This window comes from Pollachius pollachius (genome assembly GCF_949987615.1).
Source record: "Pollachius pollachius genome assembly, chromosome: 19".
Classification (NCBI taxonomy): domain Eukaryota; kingdom Metazoa; phylum Chordata; class Actinopteri; order Gadiformes; family Gadidae; genus Pollachius; species Pollachius pollachius.
Genome location: NC_136952.1, coordinates 5435907 through 5461772, shown reverse-complemented (window position 1 = coordinate 5461772; position 25866 = coordinate 5435907). Strand labels below are relative to the sequence as shown.

The window sequence follows — 25866 nt, the reverse complement described above, 5'->3', positions numbered from 1 at the left end:
CTCTGATTGGTCAAGCTCACCAGGGACCTCACCAGTCTAGAGTAGGTGTCCTCTGATTGGTCAAGCTCACCAGAGACCTCACCAGTCTAGAGTAGGTTTCCTCTGATTGGTCAAGCTCACCAGAGACCTCACCAGTCTAGAGTAGGTGTCCTCTGATTGGTCAAGCTCACTAAGGACCTCACCAGTCTAGAGTAGGTGTCCTCTGATTGGTCAAGCTCACCAGAGACCTCACCAGTCTAGAGTAGGTGTCCTCTGATTGGTCAAGCTCACTAAGGACCTCACCAGTCTAGAGTAGGTGTCCTCTGATTGGTCAAGCTCATTACAGACCTCACCAGTCTAGAGTAGGTGTCCTCTGATTGGTCAAGCTCACTACAGACCTCACCAGTCTAGAGTAGGTGTCCTCTGATTGGTCAAGCTCACTACAGACCTCACCAGTCTAGAGTAGGTGTCCTCTGATTGGTCAAGCTCACTACAGACCTCACCAGTCTAGAGTAGGTGTCCTCTGATTGGTCAAGCTCACTACAGACCTCACCAGTCTAGAGTAGGTGTCCTCTGATTGGTCCAGCTCACTACAGACCTCACCAGTCTAGAGTAGGTGTCCTCTGATTGGTCAAGCTCACTACAGACCTCACCAGTCTAGAGTAGGTGTCCTCTGATTGGTCCAGCTCAATACAGACCTCACCAGTCTAGAGTAGGTGTCCTCTGATTGGTCAAGCTCACTACAGACCTCACCAGTCTAGAGTAGGTGTCCTCTGATTGGTGAAGCTCACTACAGACCTCACCAGTCTAGAGTAGGTTTCCTCTGATTGGTCAAGATCACTACAGACCTCACCAGTCTAGAGTAGGTGTCCTCTGATTGGTCAAGCTCACTACAGACCCCACCAGTCTAGAGTAGGTGTCCTCTGATTGGTCAAGCTCACTACAGACCTCACCAGTCTAGAGTAGGTGTGCTCTGATTGGTCCAGCTCACCAGAGACCTCTCCAGTCTACATAGAGCTTAGATCGAGACCAAAAGAACAGCCCCAGGATTTCCGAGCCTGTGCCAGTTCTTTCTGAGTCATTTCTTTTTCGGAATTTGGCTGTTTCTGAAAAATCTGTTAAGAATTAGTGTGAGATTTTTCTGAACAGCCTACTTCCTCTCGAAAAAGGACTCGCAAAGCCAGTGTTGTGAAAACACTAGACTGACATTTAAAATCATAACCTTTGATTGACTGGTGATAAAAAGATAATTTGAATGACGGAAATCTGCCAGAATGCCATTAGCTTGACCTGGTAGGGGAGGAGAAATGGGTTGGGTCGCACACGATACAATGTATTATAACATTGTAGCATTATTATTATTAAAATAAAAGAATACATAAAAATACATCATATCTCTGATCAAGAAATGGCCCTGAGGAAATGGAGGGGAAATACCAATGCAGGCCATTCTCAGGTCTGTCAGAGAATCAAACCTCTAAGTCTAGAGCAAGGTCTCTCTCTCTCCTCTGATTGGTCCAGAAGAGCAATTCAACATGGAAATACGCTGTAAAGATCTGAACTAAGACGGAATAACAGAGTGCGAACATTGTCATTAGGGTTCTCAACATAATGTCATGTCATCTCTCTCTCCACCCCTCAGGGAGAACCAGGAGAAGATGATCTACTTCCTATTGCTGGACAGGAAGGAGCGGTACCCAAGCTACGAAGATGAGGACCTGCCACTGCGCAACGACGCGGGTCCGTCAGCAGGTGGCAGCAGAGAAACTCTGGACGCCCCCCCCCCCCCCCCCCTCTCTCTCTCTCTCTCTCTCTCTCTCTTCTATACGGGAAGGCGTATCTGAATGTTTAATAAATGTCTGTGTGTTATGTGTTTGGTATATTGTTGGATAGTGTATATAGTTGTGTATTATATATATATATATGTATATATGGCTGGGCAAAGATTAAAAGTTTTAAGCGTGATTAATCGCATAGTATTCGTGAGGTAACCCGCGATTAATTACAAAAGGAATGACACATTATCATTCATACCAAATCTACTTACTAAGCAAAAACTAGACCAAGTGATCTTGAGGGAGTTCAGCTCACTCAGTGTGGGTTGAATATGAAACTTACGGAACACCACGGATTTCGGAATTGTAAACAGGCTGCACTTACTGCAAGTGTAATTGAATGTTAAGTAAGTGGAACTAAAAACAAAAATGTTTTATGATACGAATGTTGACATTCTGTCGGCAAAAAAGAATGTGCGTTAATGCGTCAATTTGTATTAATCGCGTTAAAATAAGATTGCGCTAACGCGTGATCGACGTGTTACCTTGCCCAGCCCTAATCAATATATATATATCTATATATCTATAGATATAGATATATAGATGTGGATACATGGTACAGTGTGTGTTACCCAGCAGACCCTCCCAGGAAGCGGGTGGATTCCCCCCTGCTGAGTCGTCACGGGCGATGTCGTCCGGAGAGGAAGAGTCTGGAGGTGCTGAGTGTCACCGAGCAGGGGTCTCCCACCCCGCCTCGCAGGGGCCTGGACACCGCCGCACACAGCCAGAGGTACACACTCTAATATACACACTGGTATACACATACACATCAGGGGTCTCCCACCCCACCAGGCAGGGGCCTGGACACCATGTAGAGTGACAGTGTTAGTCCAGTGGTTCCCAAACTTTGACTTTATTATAAATTCCCACGTACCACCCGCAGCGTCCTCGTCCACCACAGGTTGGAACATTTTGCTGTGATATACACCCACACATGGCGTGTACATTTCTGACTAGCTGACCTCTGACCTTTTTGCAGATCTCGTTCTGTCAGCGGAGCGTCGACCGGCCTGTCGTCTAGCCCCCTCAGCAGCCCCCGGGTAAGGTCACGCTGAGGTCAGAGGTCATGTTAGGTTGTCTCTCAGCCCTAAGGTAAGGTCACGCTGAGGTCAGAGGTCATGTTTGTCTCTTAGCCCTCAGGTAAGGTAACTTAGAGATCAGATGGAGGTCAGGTTCAGGCCAGGTTAAGGTAACCTACTATCTAAGGTTAAGTTCTGGTTAACAAGGATCTCACCATGTAAGGTCAGCTTGACTAGTATCTAATGAAGTTAAGGCCATCTTATGGTCAGGTTAACTGGTATCTCACCAGGTTGAAGCCAGGTTAAGGTCAGGTTAACTGGTATCTCACCAGGTTGAAGCCAGGTTAAGGTCAGGTTAACTAGTTTCTTACTGGGTTGAGGCCAGATTAAGGTCCCGTTAACTAGTATCTCATCAGGTTAATGCCAGGTTAAGTGCAGGTTAACTAGTATCTCATCAGATTAATGCCAGGTTAAGGGTCAAATCTTTAACATGATTTCCATGATGGTCATTTGGTTTGAAGATATGCTTGTTGTACGATGTTGAAGTTGTTTTCCAAAGGTATTCCCCACAACGCACACCCTGCGCTAATGCTAAAGATACAGGTCTCACACCCTGAGCTTACGCTACATACATTAGCATCCAAGCATCTCATAGCACACATCTCACCCATCTCCAATGTCTCTCTCCCATACTTTCTCTCCTCTACTATGTACTACAAAGTATGTGATATATATAGTGTGTAGCATGTACTATGAAATGTAGTTGTATGTTGTGAATAGCTCCAACAGAGTAAAATGACAGTAATATGTCAGTAACATGACAGTAACATGACAAATAACCTGCCAGGGTCACATGACAGCGTAACCTGACATCGTTGAGCGGGATTCCATTTGACCCGTTTTATCACCATTTTACTTTGCGCAATTCACGCATTGGTGCTTATACATTTTTAGTTTTTTCACTGGGTTTTACTTAGCAAAGCGACATGGCAGAGTAACACGGCAGAGTAACACGACGGAGTATCACTACGGAGTAACATGACAGAGTAACACGACGGAGTAACATGACATAGTAACAGGACGGAGTAACACGACAGAGTAACACGGCAGAGTAACATGACGGAGTAACATGGCAGAGTAACACGACGGAGTAACATGACATAGTAACATGACAGAGTAACACGACGGAGTAACATGACAGAGTAACATGACAGAGTAACACGACGGAGTAACATGACATAGTAACAGGACAGAGTAACACGACGGAGTAACATGACATAGTAACAGGACGGAGTGACACCACAGAGTAACACGGCAGAGTAACATGACGGAGTAACACGACAGAGTAACACGACGGAGTAACACGACGGAGTAACATGGCAGAGTAACACGACGGAGTAACATGGCAGAGTAACACGACGGAGTAACATGACGGAGTAACACGACAGAGTAACACGACAGAGTAACACGACAGAGTAACACGACGGAGTAACACGACGGAGTAACATGACATAGTAACATGACGGAGTAACACGACGGAGTAACATGACATAGTAACATGACGGAGTAACACGACGGAGTAACACGACGGAGTAACACGACAGAGTAACACGGCAGAGTAACACGACGGAGTAACATGACATGATAGTAACAGGACGGTGACACGACACGAGGACCCGTTAGAGAGCGAGTCCACCTCTCTTCTCACTTGATTTCATGCTCATGCTCCATCCACTCATTCTCACCCTTCTTTTCTCCATCCTGCACTCCCTCCGCCCCGCCCGCCCTCAGTCCTACCAGAGCCCCATCTTCACTTTCAGCCAATCAGACGTCACCTCCAGCTCCATCTCGGCCAATCCCGTCACAAAGGAGTCCAAGCCAGGAAGTGGCCCTCCGCCTCGTCTGCCCCGGCCTCACGAACGCCACCTCCACCCCCCCCACAGCCCTCAAACCCACACCCTCCCCACCAAGACCCCCTGCGGCCGCCTCCACCCCATCAAGTCCCTCCCCCTGCACTCCCCCCCCCCCCCCCTCGCCCCTGCACTCCCCCCTCCCCCGTTTCTTCTTCTTCCCCTCCTCCTCCTCCTCCATCCTCAAGTCGGTGACTAAGGGCCTGTGTCCCCCCTCTGCCCCCCCCTCGCAGGTCACCCCCCAGGGCTCCCCCCTCCCCACCCCCCTGGGCACGCCCCAGCACCACCCCCACCCCCACCCCTCCTCCTCCAACCCCCCCTCCTCCTCCTCCTCCTCCTCCTCCTCGCGGGCGGAAGGGGGCGGGGGCGTGGGCTCGCTGTCCCTGACCCCGCCCAGCAGCCCCGGGGGGGGCGGCGGCCTGGCTGCCAGTAGCTCCGCCCACTGGAGGACACGCCTCAACTCCTTCAAGAACAACCTGCTGGGATCGCCACGCTTCCACCGCCGCAAGATGCAGGGTGAGGCTCCTGATTGGTCCTCATCTGGGGGGAAGGGGGAAATGGGCTTTCTGATTGGCTACGAGTGTGTTGGGGGGCGGGTTACGTCATTATAATATGATGTTTGGATGTTTATATACCTATCTATGAATTATGATTCTGATTCACAATATGTTTATATGTTTTATATGTTTATTTGTATAGCGATATAAAGTATTAATATCGCTGTCTAACATTTAAACCCACATTTTTTAGTTCCAACATCGGAGGATATGTCCAGTCTGACACCAGAGTCCAGCCCAGAGTAAGAAACCCACACACACACACACACACACACACACACACGCACGCGCGCACGCACGCACGCACGCACGCACGCACGCACGCACGCACACACACACACACGTATCTGTGTGTATGTATGTATGTTAATGTATGTGTGTACTATGGAAGTATATGTATGTGTGTCGTATGTATCTAACACAATATTGTGTGTTTAGACTGGCTAAGCGGTCATGGTTCGGGAACTTCATCAGTCTGGAGAAAGAAGAGCAGATGTTTGTGGTGATCAGAGACAAACCACTGAGCTCCGTCAAGGCTGACATCGTCCACGCCTTCCTGTCTGTAAGTTACACCTTCCTGTCTGTAAGTTACACCTTCCTGTCTGTAAGTTACACCTTCCTGTCTGTAAGTTACACCTTCCTGTCTGTAGATTACACCTTTCTGTCTGTAAATTACACCTTCCTGTCTGTAAATTACACCTGCCTGTCTGTAGATTGGACCTTCCTGTCTGTAGGTTAGACCTTCCTGTCTGTAAGTTAAACATCCTTGTCTAAGTTTGACCGTCCTGTCTCTAAATAAATTAAACATTCCTGTCTATAGGTTAGACTTTAAGAAAGACCTGTAATTTAGACCACCCATTCTAAACGTAAATCACTTTAGACTGTACCAGGAATACCAGTAGGACCTGTAAACCTAGGACTGGTGACCTCAGAGAACCCAACTAGACCAGTACGACTAGTTAGACTATTAAGACAAGGGTTGACCTAAAGTTACCTAAATGTGATTTTCTAATGCATCATGGAAAACAAAGCACTAGGAACATCCATGGAGTTCTGCACCTTCAGTAAACTCTACCCTCTCCACAGAGCATTCTGAGCACTCTCTTCACCAGACAACTCACTCTCTTCCCTTCCTCTCCTTCACCCTATGTCTCACTCTTTCTCCCTCCTCTCCTTTACCCTATTTCTCACTCTCTCTCCCCCTCCTCTCTTTCTCACTATGTTGCTCGCTCTCTCATCCTCTCCCGCTCCAACACTCCTACCCCTCCCCCTATGTCTCACTCTGTCTCCGTCTCACTACTCCCCCTCCCCCTATGTCTCACTCTGTCTCCGTCTCTCTCCTCCCCCTCCCCCCTATGTCTCACTCTGTCTCTGTCTCACTCCTCCCCCTCCCCCTATGTCTCACTCTGTCTCCGTCTCTCTCCTCCCCCTCCCCCCTATGTCTCACTCTGTCTCCGTCTCACTCCTCCCCCTCCCCCTATGTCTCACTCTGTCTCCGTCTCTCTCCTCGCCTTCCCCCTATGTCTCACTCTGTCTCCGTCTCACTCCTCCCCCTCCCCCTATGTCTCACTTTGTCTCCGTCTCTCTCTCCCGCCTCCTAAGTCCGTGGGCCTGTCTTCTGTGTCCCCCCCTGCTGCAGATCCCGGCCCTCAGCCACAGCGTTCTCTCCCAGACCTGCTTCAGGGCCGAGTACAAGTCCTCAGGGGGGCCCGCCGTCTTCCAGAAACCCGTCAAGTTCCAGGTGGACATCACCTTCTCCGAGGGAGAGAGGGAGAGAGAGCGGGAGAGAGAGAGGGAGAGGGAGAGAGAGAGGGAGCGGGAGAGAGAGAAGGAGAGGGACAGAGACAAGGAGAGGGAGAAGGAGAAGGAGAGAGAGAGGGAGAGAGACAGGGAGCGAGAGAGAGACAGGGAGCGAGAGAGAGACAGGGAGAGAGAGGGCAGGAGGGACTCGGGCATCTACAGCGTGACCTTCACTCTCATATCAGGCAAGTAACTCGATACGATGTGATGACCTTTATGGAATAATAATGACCTTCATCAAATGATATCAACCTTTATGATATGATATCAACCTTTTTGATATGATATCAACCTTTTTGATATGATATCAACTTTTATGATATGATATGATAACCTTTATGAAATATTATTAACCAATATGATATGATATGAGCGTATATATTATTAACTTATATGATATGATATGGTACAATATATGACATGAACCTATATGATATGATATGAACTTACATGATATGGGAAACTAAATTAGGTTATATGAAACTATATTTAAGGATATGACAAGATATGATATATGTTACAATATGTGGTACAATCAATACGATTATAAAACACAATACAATACCATAAATTATGACGCAAGACAATATGCAATGCAATACACCCCAGTATGACACATTACAATATAATAAGTTTAGTTAGTATCAAGCATCATCCAATAGAATGGGTTCATGTGTTAATGGTTAACACAGTAATGGTGTCAACGGTTGATGTATTCAATGCGTTGTGCTGTGTTTGTGTGGTCTCAGGTCCCAGCCGCAGGTTCAAGAGAATAGTGGAGACCATCCAGGCTCAACTCCTCAGCTACCATGATCAACCAATGGTCCACACTCTCTCTGGTACACGCACACACACACACACACACACACACACACACACACACGCACACACACAAGCGTGCACAAAAACACTCACACACACATGCGCACACACACATGCACTTGCACAAACACACACACACATGCGCACACGCACACACACTCATACACACACACACACAAACACACACACGTGCACAAAAACACACACACACATGCGCACACACACACACATGCACGTGCACAAACACACACACACATGCACGTGCACAAACACACACACACACGTGCAAAAACAAACACACACATACACACGCGCACACGCACAAACACACTTACACGCACACAGACACACACACACACACACTCATATACACACATGCTGACACACACACATACACACACACACACACACACAGAGCCACACACACACACACACAGCCTGGTGAATAATGCATGCTTGTCCGTTCCAGACGAGAAGAACGGCCGCCCCCACGGCACGCCAACCCGGCAGAACTCCCGGAGGTCGGAGGGGGGCGGGGACCGCTGTGATTGGGGGGATCGCGGCGAGGGGGGTTTGATCGGGGGCAGCGGGGGGGTCCTGCAGCGGCGAGGGTCTGCGAAGGAGAGGACACGCCTGCTTTCGTCCAACGGAACGCAGTCTCAACCCTAGGGAAACCGGAAGTCCCGCCTCCCCCCCCCAGGCCCCATCCCCGACAGCAAGCCCAGGCAACAGACTACACGTCACAGCCCAGAACTACACCTCCCAGCGTCCCTTCAAACCACAATCTGTTTCCTGTTCCTGCTCCAGCTCGCAACAGACGCGGGGGCTACAGCTAGCTAGCCTTCTGTGAGCTGGCCTTTAGCGAGCTAGCCTTTAGCACTTTTCAGTTTTCTTTGCGTTAATTGGCCAGATCTCTGGGACCCCAGGATGAACCAAAACTCTTTCCACGTTGTTCGAACATATACCACGAAGATCGCTGTCCATCTTAGTTAAAGCATCACTTAACCAGTCGGGGGGAGTTAATGTGTAAACGTGCATGACAGTTAGCAGTTAGCATCAGCCTGCTAATGGACGCTAGCACACTCAGATAGCCTAGCCTTCCATTTCATTGCAATATGGTATCCTAAACCAAAAAACACTGATCCTTGTGGTGGTTCCTTCAAGACTTATCTTAAGAATATCAGCCCCCTCCTTCCCCTGTCATCAAGCTTTAACTAGGAATTGTCTGTTGGGAGTTGTACAACGTTATGGATCTTCTGTCTTGTCCCTGAATGACCAGCTCTACAGGAACCATGCCAAGCTATGTGAATGTTCAAAAGTATTTTTTTATTTAGTTTAGTCTGAGATGATATATTTGTTTTGGGAAGATCATCCTTTTGAGAAATGAGCAGTGTTGGGGAGACAGACAGCAGAGAGAACCGGTGGAAATGTTGCTGTACATTTGAGAGATGTTCCCATACGACACATACATTATGTTTGTTTCATGCCGCCTCGCTCTGATGATGAAGAGATTTGTAGACAACAGCGTACTGCACATCAGGAGGTGAACGAGTCCAGAAACTCCTGTAGATGAAACTAGGCAGAACATTTCAGACCTTCTGGAGTCGGGCCGCGAACACTAACACCGACCATTAAACACCCTTGTTTGAAACTGGACATCAGATCCCCCTCTTCCCCTGCTATGGTTTGGCCCCGCCCTTGACGCCCTGTCACTATGGTTACCAAGGGAAGCTGTCATGCGTTAGTGATGTGTTTTCAACCAATCAGAACTCCTCAGCTGTCTTCCACGCGGCACAATATGCAACACAGCAAGACGTTTCCACAGGGGGTAACAATACTGATCAAATTTATATTATTTATTTAAATTATTTATTTATTTTATTTATTACACAGATTTATTTATTTCACTTATTTATTTATTTCACTTATTTTGTAGTACTTTTTTTGAGGTGTGTTTTATTATGAGTAGCCGTGTGTACGTGAACGTTTTTTCTGCCTCGTTGAAAATCTTTCCAGAAGTGAAAGAAAGTCTGTTTGGCTCACCTGTCTGTCTGCTTAACCTGTCTCATTCACCTGTCTGTCCGACTCACCTGCACTCAGTCTGATTGCTAAACTTCCTGATCTTTACCACCATCATCACCATTATCATCATCATCACCACCACCATCATCACCGTTACATGGCTCAACTCTAAGATTGTAAACTATTCTTTGTTCCCGCAGTTGAGTACAATAAGGTGGTAAACAGAAGTCTGTATCATCATTTAAATTTTAAAGTGCACTATTATAACTATTGCCTGTGATTTAAAGAACAATTATGGTTGACTTATGGTGTAAAAAAAAGATTTGCCGTATTGTCATGGCTATGAAATAAACTCCATAATAATGTTTCTTTCTTTGCTCGTCCACCAAACATTAGAGTTCTGTTCTGTTAGAAAATGTTATTTTATTCTTTATAAACTGGAACTAAAACAGGTTTTCTCTCTCTAATCTGACGCAGACTTTAAAATAAAATAGGATTATTAATGCCAAAGGAAGTTCAGGTGTCATAGATGAAAGTACAAGACATTAAGAAGAATATTAATATAAAGTAATAAGATCATACAAATTTAAGAGAAAAGATTAAAAAGAATATACATAAAAAATGTCTACACAATAGGACTAGGAGAAATATTGATTTAAAAAAGTTGTAAACATTACAGCCAGCTGTGGTACATATTATTCACAGTAAGCATAACTCCTACATTATTTAAACTGTACATTATTGACCATTATGAATTATGAATAAATAAAGTGTCTAGTGTATTTTACATCTTTCCAAGGGTACATTATTGACCCACCCAGTGCGAAAACGTAGTCCAAAGTCCTTCTATATGAATGATTAAATGCATACAATACAAAATGTGAAGTACTCCTGTGAAACACGAACCGTCGTTATTCATCACATTGAAGACGAGTTCCTATTGGTGGCTTGGCGACCTTCGAAATACAAGTGACGTGTGTGTCATCCAATCAGTTCCAGCCATACGTTGCTTTCACATTGACACGTTTTGACGGTATATCGCATCTCCCTCCGGTCCGCTGCGTACTGTCGCACTGTTAAACTACAACCTCACCGTACCATTTTTCCGTTAAACCCGAATCCCACCGACCGTTAACCGAACTCTGCGGTCTCTCCGTTAAACAAGAACCTACCGTCCGCTAATACACCCGTCCCGTGCCCAGGCGGAGCGGAACAGGACCAAACCGCTGCGAGGAGGTTCGACGGCCGCCAAAAGTTCCAGTGGGTCCCTCCTGCGGATCATCCGGTAACCGTCAGGTATGCGATTCGATCGGATGCGACGCCGTGTTGTTGATGGGGGGATGTCTGAGGTCCATCCCCCATGCTCCGCCATCTATACCGGGGAGAGGAGGCTGGCTACCCGGCGCTGCTCTGCTCTGCCGAACCCCGGACAGCAGCTGTGGTCTCGGCTCCCTTTCTGTCAGATGCCCGTAGTGTGAAATCACATTGTGGTTACCAGCAACATCCGATGAGAGATATGGCTTTCAGAGAGATGTTGCCTGCTGTATTGTAGATGTATTTTATGCCATCACATTTTACATAAAGGAAACATTACGAACTGAAGAGTTTAGGGTTAGAGGAAGAGGCACAACGCTGCTTTTGTAATAACGTTTAAGTGTATGACCACAAACATGACAGTATTTTGATTTCCAAATACTGTCAGCTCAATGCAAAATTCAGTTAGATCTAGAGGTAGGTAATATACTGTGTTTTTTGATGCAATATTTAATGAGCCAATCGAAGCTATTCAGTACAATGAACAACCACCTACCCCAATCAACATGTTTGGACCTGAATGTGGCTGACATAATAGCTCGAGATAAGGTCAATTAGCTCGTTTTTGATAATTGTAGTTATTTATGTCCCATTCATTGTTGATCCATAAAACCCATGCAGAAGAATAATAGGTTGTAAACCAACAGAATCTTTTGAGGGACATATCCAGGTGTTTAATTAGCAAATTACTGACAATTGATAGAAACAATTCGTGCAAGTCAAGGCAGAATAACAACAATGATAAGATTACGAGATACAGAGTGGAACCCGGTATAGGCTGCATGTGATCCAGTATACTGTATAACAACAATCTAATAACATCCTCTAGAGTTGAGATGTAAGTTCCTGTTGTTTCTGATCAGCGTTTATACCCTTATTTAGTCCCAGTCCCTTTTTAATGTTATTTCTGCATTTTGGTAGTTAATCACAAGTTGGTTTGGTTTGCCATGTTTAAGGAAATGTCATCAGCATACAGGGTGTTAGCAGGAACAGTAACAGTTTAGCTTGACAGGCTATCAGGGTTACTTGCTAGACATGCTAACAGGGGCTAGCAGATGATAAGCTAGCCAGGCAGGCTCGCAGGTGATGAGCAAGCCAGACAGGCTAATAGAAGCTGTTAAAGGGTAGTTAGGTGATAAGCTAGCCAGGCAGGCTAGCAGGGGTTAAAAGGAACTCAACAGTGGTTCGTAAGGAGTTTGTTTGCAGGCTGTTGACTCAGACATTACCTGTTGTCATGGCAATACAGAGAACCACGGCTATGACTTATATTGACCTATTTGTCTTTTAGAAAGTATTTACAAATAATGAGGAAATCGCAATCACTCAGTACACACCCCATGTTGTCATGGTGACAAAGAGGGCCATTTTGTAGTAAGGGTGTTGTGTGGAAGATAAGGTGGCTACTGAAGGAGATAAGGGTGTAAAGAAAGGTTTGTAAGAAACGTGCATGTAGATAAGGGCACTAGGTGAGAGATGTGTCATGTGACCCAGTGTTTATAGAGGAGGTGGAGGTGGCGCCATGTGACTTTACTTACCTGCACAGGAAGACTTGCATAAAGATGATGGATCCTAGTAGAAACTAAACAAAGTAGAAACTTAAAACAAGGGTTTAGTTACAGTAGATGTTAAGCTACAGAATAAACTAAATACAGCTGAAACTAAACCACAGTAGATATCAAGTTACCGTGTAACCTAAATCCAAGTGGATATGAAGCTACATTAGATATGAACTGCAGTAAAAACTAAATACAATAAAACAGTTCAACGCAGAGTAAATATTAAGAGTAGAAACTAATCCCCAGCTCATATGAAGCTAAAGTAGAAGCTAAACCAGTGTTTAATAATCAGTAGGTCTGTACGTGTCTGGCCCTGCTGTCAGCATCTGGAACACTGAACACACACCAGGCCAGCTCAACTTTAACCCAATTAGCCTCGTCTGTCTGTCTGTCTGTCTGTCTGTCTGTCTGTCTGTCTGTCTGTCTGTCTGTCTGTCTGTCTGTCTGTCTGTCTGTCTGTCTGTCTGTCTGTCTGTCTGTCTGTCTGTCTGTCTGTCTGTCTGTCTGTCTGTCTGTCTGTCTGTCTGTCTGTCTGTCTGTCTGTCTGTCTGTCTGTCTGTCTGTCTGTCTGTCTGTCTGTCTGTCTGTCTGTCTGTCTGTCTGTCTGTCTGTCTGTCTGTCTGTCTGTCTGTCTGTCTGTCTGTCTGTCTGTCTGTCTGTCTGTCTGTCTGTCTGTCTGTCTGTCTGTCTGTCTGTCTGTCTGTCTGTCTGTCTGTCTGTCTGTCTGTCTGTCTGTCTGTCTGTCTGTCTGTCTGTCTGTCTGTCTGTCTGTCTGTCTGTCTGTCTGTCTGTCTGTCTGTCTGTCTGTGTCTCTCTCTCTCTCTCTCTCTCTCTCTCTCTCTCTCTTCCTTTCTCCCTTTCTCTCTCTCTTCCTTTCTCCCTTTCTGTGTGTGTGTGTGTGTGTGTGTGTGTGTGTGTATTGAGGTCAAATCCCATCAATATAATCAATCGTTTTGTGATGGCAAACTCCCCCCAGAACGACAGCTGTGCCCTGTCCTGCAACAGTAACAGTTTTCAAATCAACATTACATGACATGTTTAATTTGACAGATCTATGTGGTGGTCGCACTAATGGATCAGTAATAACAATAGTTTATTCAAGCTAGGGTTGGCAATTTATTTTAGAAGAATTCTTTGGTCATATTTGTTGAATTCCCTCGACACCAATTTAGATTTATTGACACCAATCAATAAATCAAATGGTCTGACAAAATAATAAAAAAGGCTGGTATCTGCTAGGGCTCTTGCAGGCTTGTTGTAAGCCTGGATAAAATCATTAGATGACCTCCCTGTCTGTCTACCTACCAGGCTAGGTAACCGAGAACAGTCTAAATGTAATGATATCATTCTGTAGGCTATAGTATAGTAGTAATACAATAATAATATGGTAATAATAATGATGTGATTGTCCAGGTGCGATGGCGGAGGCTCACCAGGCGGTGGCGTTCCAGTTCACGGTGACCCCCGATGGCATCGACCTGAAGCTCTCTCACCAGGCCCTCACCCAGATATACCTGTCTGGCCTCCGGTCCTGGAAGAAGCGCTTCATCAGACTCAAGGTGCTTGTCGGTCTGGCCACCCGTCTGTCTGTCTGTCTACCTTTTTGGCATCCACTTTTGGAAGTAACTCTTTATCAGACTTAAGTTGTCTGTCTGTCTGTCTAACTGTCTGTATGTCTAAAGGGTCTGTCTGGCTATCTGCCTGCCCACCCACTTATCTGTGGGTCTGTCTACCTGTTGACATGTCTGTCTACCTGTTGACATGTCTGTCTGTCTGTCTGTCTCTCTACCTGTCTGTCTGACACCCAAGCTAGGGTGTAAATAAGACAAACCAAAAGGACCCATAGATTATATCATCTCTGTCTCTCTGTCTCTCTCTCTGTCTCTCTCTCTCTGTCCCACTGTCCATCCATCTGTCTCGCTCTAACAGAACAGTGTGATAACGGGTGTGTATCCCGCCAGCCCCTCCTCCTGGCTCTTTGTGGTCATCGCCATCTTGGCCACCATGTACACACGCTCAGACCCCTCCATGGGTCTCATCGCCAAGATCCAGGAACACCTACCTGTCAGGTGAGACTGAGACCTACCTTTCAGAGTATAGAGACCCCTACCTGTCAGGTGAGACTGAGACCTACCTATCAGAGTATAGAGACCCCTACCTGTCAGGTGAGACTGAGACCTACCTTTCAGAGTATAGAGACCCCTACCTGTCAGGTGAGACTGAGACCTACCTATCAGAGTATAGAGACCCCTACCTGTCAGGTGAGACTGAGACCTACCTATCAGAGTATAGAGACCCCTACCTGTCAGGTGAGACTGAGACCTACCTATCAGAGTATAGAGACCCCTACCTGTCAGGTGAGACTGAGACCTACCTTTCAGAGTATAGAGACCCCTACCTGTCAGGTGAGACTGAGACCTACCTATCAGAGTATAGAGACCCCTACCTGTCAGGTGAGACTGAGACCTACCTATCAGAGTATAGAGACCCCTACCTGTCAGGTGAGACTGAGACCTACCTTTCAGAGTATAGAGACCCCTACCTGTCAGGTGAGACTGAGACCTACCTTTCAGAGTATAGAGACCCCTACCTGTCAGGTGAGACTGAGACCTACCTTTCAGAGTATAGAGACCTGTCAGGTGAGACCTGGATTAACTTTCAGACTATAGAGATGGCTACCTGTGAAGTGAGAGCTGACCTATTAGGTGACCTTACATGTCAGGTAGACCCTACACGTCAAGCTTATTGGGTGTACTGTTGTTGGGGTGTGTTGACAGTGTGCGTGGGGCTTATTGACTCGGTGTGTGTGTTTGTGTTCCAGTGAGTCTTTGAGTGCCCAGTGCCAGGCGGTGGTGTCTGCTGTGGTCTTCAGCACGCTGCTGTGGCTCTCCCTCATCCTCACCATGAGACTCTGTCTCAAGCAGCTCCTGTCTTACCACGGCTGGATGTTCGAACAGCACGGGAAGCTGTCCAGCACCACCAAGGCCTGGATGGTCAGCCTCTCCTCTCCTCTGTCCGCTCTCCATCTCTTCCCTCCCCTCTATCCATCACGTGTCTCCGTCTCTTCTCTCTGTGTCCATCTCGTCCCTCCCCTCTATCCATCACGTGTCTCCATCTCTTCTCTCTGTGTCCATCTCGTCCCTCTCCTCTATCCATCACGTGTCTCCGTCTCTTCTCTCTCCTATCTCCATCTCTTCTCCTCTCATCTCTCCATCACTTGACTCCATCTCTTCTAAGTCTCTCAACCACTTCTATCCTCCACTCTCTCTTTTCATCTTCTCATCTTCCCATCTCTGAACAAGGTTGACTCTTCTTTTTTCTCTCCATATAGTTCCCCTTTCATCCTCTCATCTCAGTCGGTCTCTCCACAACCTATGCTTCTTTATTATTCTCCATATAACTATGTGTGTGTTCTCCAGGCTCTGGTACGGATCTTCTCGGGTCGACAGCCTCTGCTCTACAGCTACCAGGGCTCCCTCCCCAACCTACCTGTCCCCAAGGTCAAAGACACAATCCACAGGGTGAGACTCACCTGGACACCAGTCCACCACACCTGTCCACCACACACCTGTCCACCACACACCTGTCCACCACACACCTGTGCACTACACACCTGTCCACTACACACCTGTCCACCACACACCTGTCCACCACACACCTGTCCACCACACACCTGTCCACCACACCTGTCCACCACACACCTGTCCACCACACACCTGTCCACCACACCTGTCCACCACACCTGTCCACCACAACCTGTCCACCACAGAACCTGTCCACCACACCTGTCCACCACACACCTGTCCACCACACCTGTCCACCACACCTGTCCACCACACACCTGTCCACCACAGAACCTGTCCACCACATCTGTCCACCACACACCTGTCCACTACACACCTGTCCACCACACCTGTCTACCTCACCTGCCTCATATGTTGTGTGTGTGTGTGCGTGTGTGTCTGTTAGTGCTTGGAAGGTCCTAACCAGTACTGATTGTGTTGTGTGTAGTTCTTGGACTCGGTGCGTCCTCTGACGGACGCTCACCAGTTCGAGCGCATGTCCACGCTGGCCAGGGAGTTTGAGAGCGGCATGGGGAACAGGCTCCAGTGGTACCTGAAGCTCAAGTCCCTGTGGGCCGCCAACTATGTAAGTCTTTCATATTCTACAGCAGGAGGCCTTATTGGTTATGTACTTTTACCATAAATACTTCATACATGTAGAGGTATTCATCCATAAGGCCTACAAGCATATACATATAATTGATATAATAATAGGGAAATACTGCACTAAATAAATTGTGTGTGTGTGTGTGTGTGTGTGTCTGTGTGTGTAGGTTAGTGACTGGTGGGAGGAGTACATCTACCTGCGGGGAAGAAGTCCCATCATGGTGAACAGCAACTATTATGGGATGGTGAGCACAAACACAGTCTGCTACTGGTTATACTGGGAGCTTCCCCGCACAACCCCAACATTCTACTGGTGGACTCAACCACACTCTCCCACCGCTTCTACTTGGAGCTGCCCAGTAGGACCACAGTCTGCTCCTGGTTCTCCTTGGAGCTGCCCAGTATAACCCGAGTGTGTCTGTTGCAGGACTTCCTGTATGTGACGCCCACACCAATCCAGGCTGCGCGTGCAGGCAACACCATCCACGCCTGCCTGCTGTACCGCCGCAAGCTGAACCGCGAGGAGCTCAAACCCGTGAGTCACGCCGCGGCATGGCCGTCAGCGACTCGGCGCAGCCCTGAGTCAGTCTCAAAGGGCCTCGCGGACCGCGCTTTGCAACAGCCCATTAACCTGCATCACTTTCATACTGCAGCTATTTACTGTGGTTTTTATACGTGTGCAATAACAATCAATCCGTCCTGGGGCGTTTTGTCTATTAAACGTCGTGCGTCTGGTTGATTTAGGGGCATAGAGCCCCTAACCCTGCAGTGTGTAGCGTCTTGATCAGGCCATGGAGGATAAAACGCTGGGTAGAAAACAAACACCCATGTTGAGCTGTTTCGGGTGGATCGTGTGTGTGTGTGTGTGTGTGTGTGTGTGTGTGTGTGTGTGTGTGTGTGTGTGTGTGTGTGTGTGTGAGTGTGTGTGTCCGTCCTGCTGTGTCTCCATCTGTTGTTGTTTTTTTGCCCATGTGTCTTCTTTGGTTATCGTTTGTTTTAAAGCCATTTCCCATCATGTCCTCCTCCATCTGCTCCTACCTCCTCCTCCTCCCTCCTCCTCCTCCTCCTCCTCCTCCTCCCTCCTCCTCCTCCTATTCTCCAGAGTCGTATCCCAGGTTCACTCATTCCTCTGTGCGCTGCTCAGTGTGAGAGGATGTTCAACACCTCCCGTATACCTGGAGAGGAGACTGGTACACACAAACACACACACAAATGCACACACAAACGCATACACACAAATGACAAGACTTGCACTAAACTAACGTCCACAAGCCTTGAGCTCACATGCAAACAATATGCTTTGGTTCGTGGTAGTAGTAGGGTGTTGTTCTAGAATGTCCCCTCCCTCATGATGTCATGGAGTGGACTAGGAGAATGGCTTTAGATGACTAGAAGTGTGTGTGTGTGTGTGTGTGTGTGTGTGTGTGTGTGTGTGTGTGTGTGTGTGTGTGTGTGTGTGAGACTTTCTCTCTCTGAGGCTGATCTCAGTTAAATCTATGTCCCTGAACACACACTTCCCCTTTCATCCATCATTCGTCCGTCTTTTATTCCTTTTCTTCCACGTCAGCACAGATTCACCTCTTCTGTTGATCCACCCTTCATTTAACCCCTCTGTTACTGCTTCGCTTTCGCTCTCTTCTCACTTCCTTCTTCTTGTTTATCTCCTTGTTCCTCTTTCTCTCTCCCTCTCTCTCTCTTTCTGTCTCTCTCTTCTCTCTCTCTGAGGCAGAGAGTGCTAAGGTCTTCCGCCCCCTTCTGCTCCGATCAGTTTGAGAGGATGTTTAACTCTTGTCGGGTTCCAGGTCCAGTGACAGGTAGTACCACCCTTTGCACATAGAGCTCACCCCCTGACCCAACCACTCCCTCACATGTAACCACAGCCCCTGACCACGCCGCATGCTTTAAAATCCTCCTTTTGAGAGGAACAAAGTACACCACACAGTTCCTCTTCTCTTCCTCCCACTTTCCTCTCCCTCTCTCTCTCTGACCAGTATATTGAGTGCTTCTGACTCCTCCTCTTCCTCCTTCTCTCTCAACTTTCTGTGAGTCAGTATGCTGGTTATGATGGGGCTACTGTTTCAGGGAAATGCCATGGCAACAGTGTGGACCGTCCAAGTAGACGCAATGCACATCATATGATGCTGTTGTTAGACCCAACCGTGTGACCATCAGCTGGTGTCCGCCGCGTGTGTTGCTGAGGAAGTGATGTCGAGTTGTGCTCCCTGTAGACACGGTGCAGCACTGGCAGGACAGTGAGTTTGTGGCGGTGTTCCACCGGGGGCGCTACTTCCGTCTGTGGGTGTACCAGGCGGGCCGTCTGCTGTCCCCCCGGGAGCTGGAGTACCAGATCCAACGCATCCTGGACGACCCCGCCGTGCCCGTGCCTGGGGAGGAGAAACTGGGGGCCCTCACCGCAGGGGACAGGTGAGACACACACCTGTTCGGAAAACATCTGTTCCTACAGCCAGTCAAATCTGCAGACACCTGTAATGACACCTGTTCTAAAAGCCAATCAGAATGCCTGTCACCTGTACTGACAACACCTGATCTAACAGCCAATCAGATCGCCTGACACCTGTACTGACAACACCTGATCTAAAAGCCAATCAGATCGCCTGACACCTGTACTGACAACACCTGTTCTAACAGCCAATCAGAATGACTGCCACCTGTACTGAAAACACCTGTTCTAACAGCAAATCAGATTGCCTGACACCTCACACTTGTTCTTGCAGCCATAGGCTCCTCGGCATCGTTATTAAGCACATCAATGTCACCAAGGTGTTTTAAATTCGGTGTACATAGATCAGCCTACCAGCCTACCCAGTGGACTGTAGCCACCAACTATCTTTGTGGAGACTCCCACTTGTGATGTCACTAACGGGTCGATATTACGATGGCTTGTGAGTGACCGGTAGATGTTGTCCCTGTGGTCCAGAGAGCCCTGGGCCGAGGCCAGGAAGACGTACTTCAGCAGCGGTCTGAACAAGCGCTCGCTGGACTGCATCGAGAAGGCCGCCTTCTTCGTCACCCTCGACGACGAGGAGCAAGGCATGATGGGAGACAACTCAGGGGCCAGCCTTGACCGCTACGCCAAGTCCCTGCTGCACGGGAAGTGCTACGACAGGTGGGCGTGGCCTCTGCTCGCAGGGTGGGTGTGGCCTGTGGTTTGAGTCTGTGGCGGAAGAGGCTGATTGGCTCTTGTGTCCCAGGTGGTTCGACAAGTCCTTCTCATTCGTCATCTACAAGAACGGGAAGAACGGCCTCAACGCGGAGCACTCCTGGGCCGACGCACCTACAGTCGCACACTTGTGGGAGGTAGGCGGGGCTTACTGTCTCCTCCAATCAGCAGGGTTCATCCGATGTCCTCCCTTCTCTGTAAATGTTTATGTGTAGTCACATAGTTTCACAGAAGTCTCTCTCTGTCTTATGTTAATGTCTCTCTCTCTCAGTATGTCCTGGCTACTGATAGTTTCCAGCTGGGCTATAACACCGAGGGTCACTGTAAGGGGGAGGTAGACCCCTCCCTCCCCCGCCCCCAAAAACTCAGTTGGGAGTTACCCCCAGAGGTAGGCCACCCATCGATCAACCTGTGTGTGTGTGTGTGTGTGTGTGTGTGTGTGTGTGTGTGTGTGTGTGTGCTGTAAGTATTTGGTTTAATAGAGCCTGCTCATGGGAAGGCACACTGGCATCATGGTCTGAACTACTGCTGGTTTGTAGTTTCAGGACCAGTTTGGCTGGTCACTTGACGGTTCTAATGGTTCTGGGTTCTAGTTCCAGGACCAGTTGGTTCTATTAGGTTCTAATGGTTCTGGGTTCTAGCTCCAGGACCAGTTGGTTCTATTAGGTTCTAATGGTTCTGGGTTCTAGCTCCAGCAGCAGGTGGGCCGGTCTCTGGTGGTGGCCCAGGTACTGGCCGACGACATCGACTTCCACGTCTTCTCCTTCCGAGACTTCGGGAAAGGGAGGATCAAGAAGTGTCGCATCAGCCCTGACGCCTTCATCCAGTTAACGCTGCAGCTGGCCTACTACAGGGTAACACACTCACTCACTCAGTCACACACTCACTCACTCACTCACTCACTCACTCACTCACTCACTCACTCACTCACTCACTCACTCACTCACTCACTCACTCACTCACTCACTCACCCACTCACTCACTCACTCACTCACTCACTCACTCACTCACTCACTCACTCACTCACTCACTCACTCACTCAGTCACACACTCACTCACTCACTCACTCACTCACTTACTCACTCACTCACTCACTCACCCACTCACTCACTCACTCACTCACTCACTCACTCACTCACTCACTCACTCACTCACTCACTCACTCACTCACTCACTCACCCACTCACTCACTCACTCACTCACTCACCATGCAACTAGTATATATCACAAAGTCACACACACAATGAATATACTGTCATATATTTGTTATGTGAGTGAAATGTAATGTAACGCTTTACTTTACATTGTTCTTTTTAGCTTTTTTGTGTTGTTTTTGTGGTTTTGATTGGCTCTGTGTTGTGATTGGCCGGCAGGAACGGGGGATGTTCTGTCTGACCTATGAGGCATCGATGACCCGCCTGTTCCGGGAGGGGCGGACGGAGACGGTGAGGTCGTGTTCTAACGAGAGCTGTGCCTTCGTCTCTGCTCTGGAGGAAGGAGAGGTACGCGCGCGCACACACACACACACACACACACACACACACACACACACACACACACACACACACACACACACACACACACACACACACACACACACACACACACACACACACACACACACACACACACACACACACACACAGACAAATTATTTCCTTCACTACAACTTCCTGCATTGTAAACTCTCCTTTTTTGGCTACATTTTGAAAAAAAATTAATACAGGGCATTTAGTAGAGTCCACCTGATGCACAATCCCCAAGTATCTCCAACTCTGTGTGTGTGTGTGTGTGTGTGTGTGTGTGTGTGTGTCAGGAGAGGGAGGAGTGCAGGCGTCTCCTGCGTGCGGCCTCAGAGAGACACCAGAACCTGTATCGCCTGGCGATGACGGGAGGGGGCGTCGACCGCCACCTCTTCTGCCTCTACGTCGTCTCCAAGTACCTGGGCCTCGACTCGCCCTTCCTTAAGGAGGTGAGACCAACTCCTCCTCTCCTCCTTCCTTAACCTCTTAAGCTCCAGCCTATTTTTAATTGTCTAATTTGTCTAATTAATATGCTTGATGTTTGAGTTGTGTTTGGTGTGAGTAAAAATGACTTATATGTGCTTGTAGCGGAGTTTCTCATGTTTAATTTGATATGACTGTTTCTACATAATAAGGGCAGTGTTGTATGCCTTTTGCTGCGAGAGTGATCACGATCTCCCCAAATCGGGGGAACCTCGAGTTTAGGAGGTTAAGGAGGTGAGACTAACTTCTCTCCTCCTTACTCCTTTCTTCCTTCCTCAAGAAGGTGAGCCTCCTCTTCTCCTCACTTGTCCTTCCTTAAGGAAGTGAGACTAACGTCTCTCCTCCTTCCTCAAGGGGCGAGACTTACCCCGCGTTCACACTTTACACGTCTGTCGACGTATGACGGGGGGCATGTCTGACCTATAGGGGACACGATCTGAGGGGCCGACGGATCCGTTGTGGCCTTAAAAGATGAACATTTCTCAACTTTTTGACGCAGGCAACGGAGCCGATGGAACGGATTGACCCACAATGCATTTCGAGAGCGCCCCATGCAAAGTCAATGCGATCCGCTGACGGACGTGTACAGTGTCAAAGCGGCGTAACGCCTCCCTTCTCCTTCATCAAGGAGCGGAGATTAACTCAAGGAGGTGGTTTAACAGCAGAGTGGTTATCTAGCAGTCAACTCTCTAGAAATTAGTTTTAATTCCTCAGTTCATTACCTTATCACGAGTTAATCCACTGTGTGTGTAGGTGCTGTCTGAGCCTTGGCGCCTGTCCACCAGTCAGACAGCCGTCCAGCAGGGGGAGCTGTTTGACATGGTCAACCACCCAGAGTTCATCTCCTGTGGGGGCGGCTTCGGACCGGTCAGTACCGACAGATCCCAACACCACGCTCTCCTATTGGATGATATTAGACAATAATAGATTAATGTTATGATTTTGGGTGTGTTAGCTTGTTTTAAGCGTGTTAAGAGGCATTGAGATTGTCTTTACTCAGTTTTTGCTTGTTATGAGCATGTTTTTAGAACTAACTATGATGGCTTTTGATGAGCATGTTTTAAGCCCTGATATTGTCCCTTACGGTATGTTAGCTTGTTGCTAGTGCTAAACGTGTTGTGGTTGACAGGTGGCTGACGACGGCTACGGCGTCTCCTACAGCCTCGTCGGAGAAAACATGATCAACTTCCACATCTCCTGCAAACACTCCTGCCCAAGCACTGTACGTATTCATACTGGTGCTAGATACTCTGCACAAATACTATGTACAAATACTCCTCTCCAGACTGAAGGAATTAATACAAGCGCTAGATACTCCATACAAATAGTATGCACAAAGCACCATACGTATTAATACAAGTACTACTTTATTCATACATTTAAATATTAATACTATGTATTACTACACATTTACATAGCGTGTCTCTATATATATTTATGGATATGAAGTGTCAAACAAGCGGATGAGGAACTGACCTATCGGTGGGTCTCCTCTCTCTCTCTTCAGGACGCTCATAAGTTCGGAGCCCAGGTGAGGAAAGCGCTGGTGGACCTGTTGGACCTCATGTATACTGAGCCCACCCGGACCTCCAGCCGGACCCCCAGAAACCACCAGCACAACCCACCAGCTGTCAAGAAGGACCAGTAGAGGAGAAATGTGTGTGTGTGTGTGTGTGTGTGTGTGTGTGTGTGTGTGTGTGTGTGTGTGTGTGTGTGTGTGTGTGTGTGTGTGTGTGTGTGTGTGTGTGTGTGTGTATGTTTGTGTGTGTTAGGATTATGAGGGATGTTTGACACCAGAACTATGCCACTCGACAATTTTCAATAACAGGACGTAAGGGTTGATTGGTCGATTGATCCATGGGGATGTGTCTGCTAAGGGAACTTTATTTGCCTGGAGCTAAAAATAGGACGCATATTTTATTGAACCTGAGGAAATGTTTTATATATACGTTTCTTAGGTTCCTGTTGATTGTTCAGCTGGACGTAAAGATAGCCTGGAGAGGTGTTTCATGTTCCTGTTTAAAAGTCTTATCTTAGTCTAATCAATGTTTAGAGACAGAGGCAATATTACTTCACAAATATTAATAATGATATTAATAATTATATGAACGCATATTCATGTCTCATGTTAACCAGCTCCGGAGTTCTGCTGTTGTCAAAATGTTTCCGCCAAATTAAATACTTAATACTTCAATAACTTTTTATTAAAAACAACTGAATTGTAAGACCTAGCTTTCCTGTGTTTCTTCCGCTGTGGTCGACAATTCCGCTGGGATCTCCCCCAAGTACTCTAATCTCTATCTCTCTGTGTTGCTCTCTCTATGTCTCTCTCTCTCTCTCTCTACCACCTGTCATCGTGTATCAGCTGTCTTTCCTTTCAGATCTCTGCCTGCTCACCCAAAACTAATCCCCCCGACACATGGCTTCAGCATGATGTCACACACACACACACACACACACACAAATACACACACACACACACAGTGTAGTCTATATAAACCTGGTTAGATCTTTCGCAGAGGTAGAGCTTTCTCCTGCAGCTACTCTCCATCTCCAGGTAATAAACTCTATACTGGTCTCTCCTCGCTCTACTTGTCTCAACCGGTCCATTATCTCTCTTGTCCCCCCATTTATAATGGTCTTTCCTCTCCTACTGGTCCCTACTGGTTTCTCCCATCCATTGTCCTCAAAATGGCATCTACTGTTCTCCACTATGCTGTCCTTCTCTGCTAATCTCTCCTCTCTACTGGGCTCTCCTCTTTCTATTGGTCTCATCTGTCCTAGTCTCTACTGGTCCTCCAACTCTCTTCTGGTCTTGAATTGTCTCTTCTCTCCACGGGTCACTTCTGGGCTCCCCTCTCCCTACTGGTCTCTCCACTCTACTGGTTTCTACTTTATACTGGTCTCTACTGTCACCTGTTCTGAACGGATCTCTCTACTGGTCTCTACAGTGTCCACTGATAACTTACTGGTATTGGATAGTATTATAGAGGTTATAAATTACTTTGCAACTCTAGTATTGAAGAATGAAAACCAACGGTAATAATGAAATACACTGAATCTGTATATATCTGTTCTTCTCAATCTGAATTCCTCCAACACTTTACTCTCTTGCATTCAAACTTTAAATGGACCTGGTTTCATACTTGTCTGACGCAGGTTGGATAGAGGTCGTTTGTCAGAGAGAGAGGGATGGAGAGAGAGGGGGATTGAGAAAAAGAGTGTGTGATCATGATGAGAGAGACTTACTGAAGAATCTCCCAACTAGCGCTGGAGCGTGGTCTGTACGTCTGTTTGTTTTCTTAATGGCTTAGTACAGCTCAGAGCAGACGAAAGGAGATAATAGAGCTGGCAGGTGTAAATAGCTGCCCGTAGGCCCCCCTAATACCACTAAATCTAATTAAAAGCAGAGCATCCCTCTGATGGTCAAGAGCTGTGAGCTTATCCTAGTCTGTGTCTCATCCTCTGAGTGAGCCAACGGTCTCCAAAACATCAAAACACCTACCTGACCTCCAGTTACCCCATATGGATCCTATCATATTGCGTCTAGATCCTTCTGATCTCTCTGGGTGGTTACATTGAAGCGTCCCTCATCTCTCTCCAGGTCCGCCATGTCTGATGGAGAAGATGGGTGAGTGAACCTGAGTGAAATCGTCCAATCACACCTCTTCTTCATGAACACGCATCAACATCAGC

At 47.5% G+C, this 25866-nt stretch overlaps 2 protein-coding genes across 2 annotated transcripts in view; both read left to right on the top strand.

The window, feature by feature from the left end:
- brsk1a (BR serine/threonine kinase 1a) overlaps positions 1-8591 on the top strand; it is a gene marked incomplete at its 3' end in the record, with an annotated part of 14513 nt that extends 5922 nt beyond the window's left edge. Inside the window, exons 11-21 of the mRNA XM_079756795.1 lie at positions 1622-1719; positions 2394-2544; positions 2794-2854; positions 4977-5057; positions 5100-5259; positions 5494-5542; positions 5739-5862; positions 6940-7067; positions 7233-7285; positions 7850-7939; positions 8392-8591. Coding sequence (XP_079612921.1) covers positions 1622-1719; positions 2394-2544; positions 2794-2854; positions 4977-5057; positions 5100-5259; positions 5494-5542; positions 5739-5862; positions 6940-7067; positions 7233-7285; positions 7850-7939; positions 8392-8591 — 1195 coding nt within the window. The remainder of the gene's footprint in view (positions 1-1621; positions 1720-2393; positions 2545-2793; positions 2855-4976; positions 5058-5099; positions 5260-5493; positions 5543-5738; positions 5863-6939; positions 7068-7232; positions 7286-7849; positions 7940-8391) is intronic.
- Positions 8592-10987: 2396 nt separating this feature from the next.
- Positions 10988-24395, top strand: LOC307090427 (carnitine O-palmitoyltransferase 1, liver isoform). The gene is made up of 19 exons (XM_079757068.1): positions 10988-11240; positions 14228-14373; positions 14744-14883; positions 15636-15807; positions 16234-16335; positions 16826-16963; positions 17151-17228; positions 17411-17518; positions 18086-18173; positions 19212-19407; positions 19922-20110; positions 20196-20301; positions 20436-20552; positions 20854-21018; positions 21538-21666; positions 21981-22136; positions 22924-23037; positions 23300-23392; positions 23678-24395. Exons 2-19 carry the CDS (start codon positions 14233-14235, stop codon positions 23816-23818), a joined length of 2373 nt encoding a protein of 790 aa, XP_079613194.1. The 5' UTR covers positions 10988-11240; positions 14228-14232; the 3' UTR covers positions 23819-24395.
- Positions 24396-25866: the final 1471 nt, after the last annotated feature.

What these genes read in the sequence shown, in the direction of transcription:
- LOC307090427 (XM_079757068.1), top strand. Translation starts at nt 14,233, where the DNA reads ATGGCGGAGGCTCACCAGGCGGTGGCGTTCCAGTTCACGGTGACCCCC. An exon ending in AGCGCTTCATCAGACTCAAG is followed by an intron (nt 14,374 to 14,743) that starts GTGCTTGTCGGT and finishes TCGCTCTAACAG; the next exon opens with AACAGTGTGATAACGGGTGT. An exon ending in TGCAGCTGGCCTACTACAGG is followed by an intron (nt 21,019 to 21,537) that starts GTAACACACTCA and finishes ATTGGCCGGCAG; the next exon opens with GAACGGGGGATGTTCTGTCT.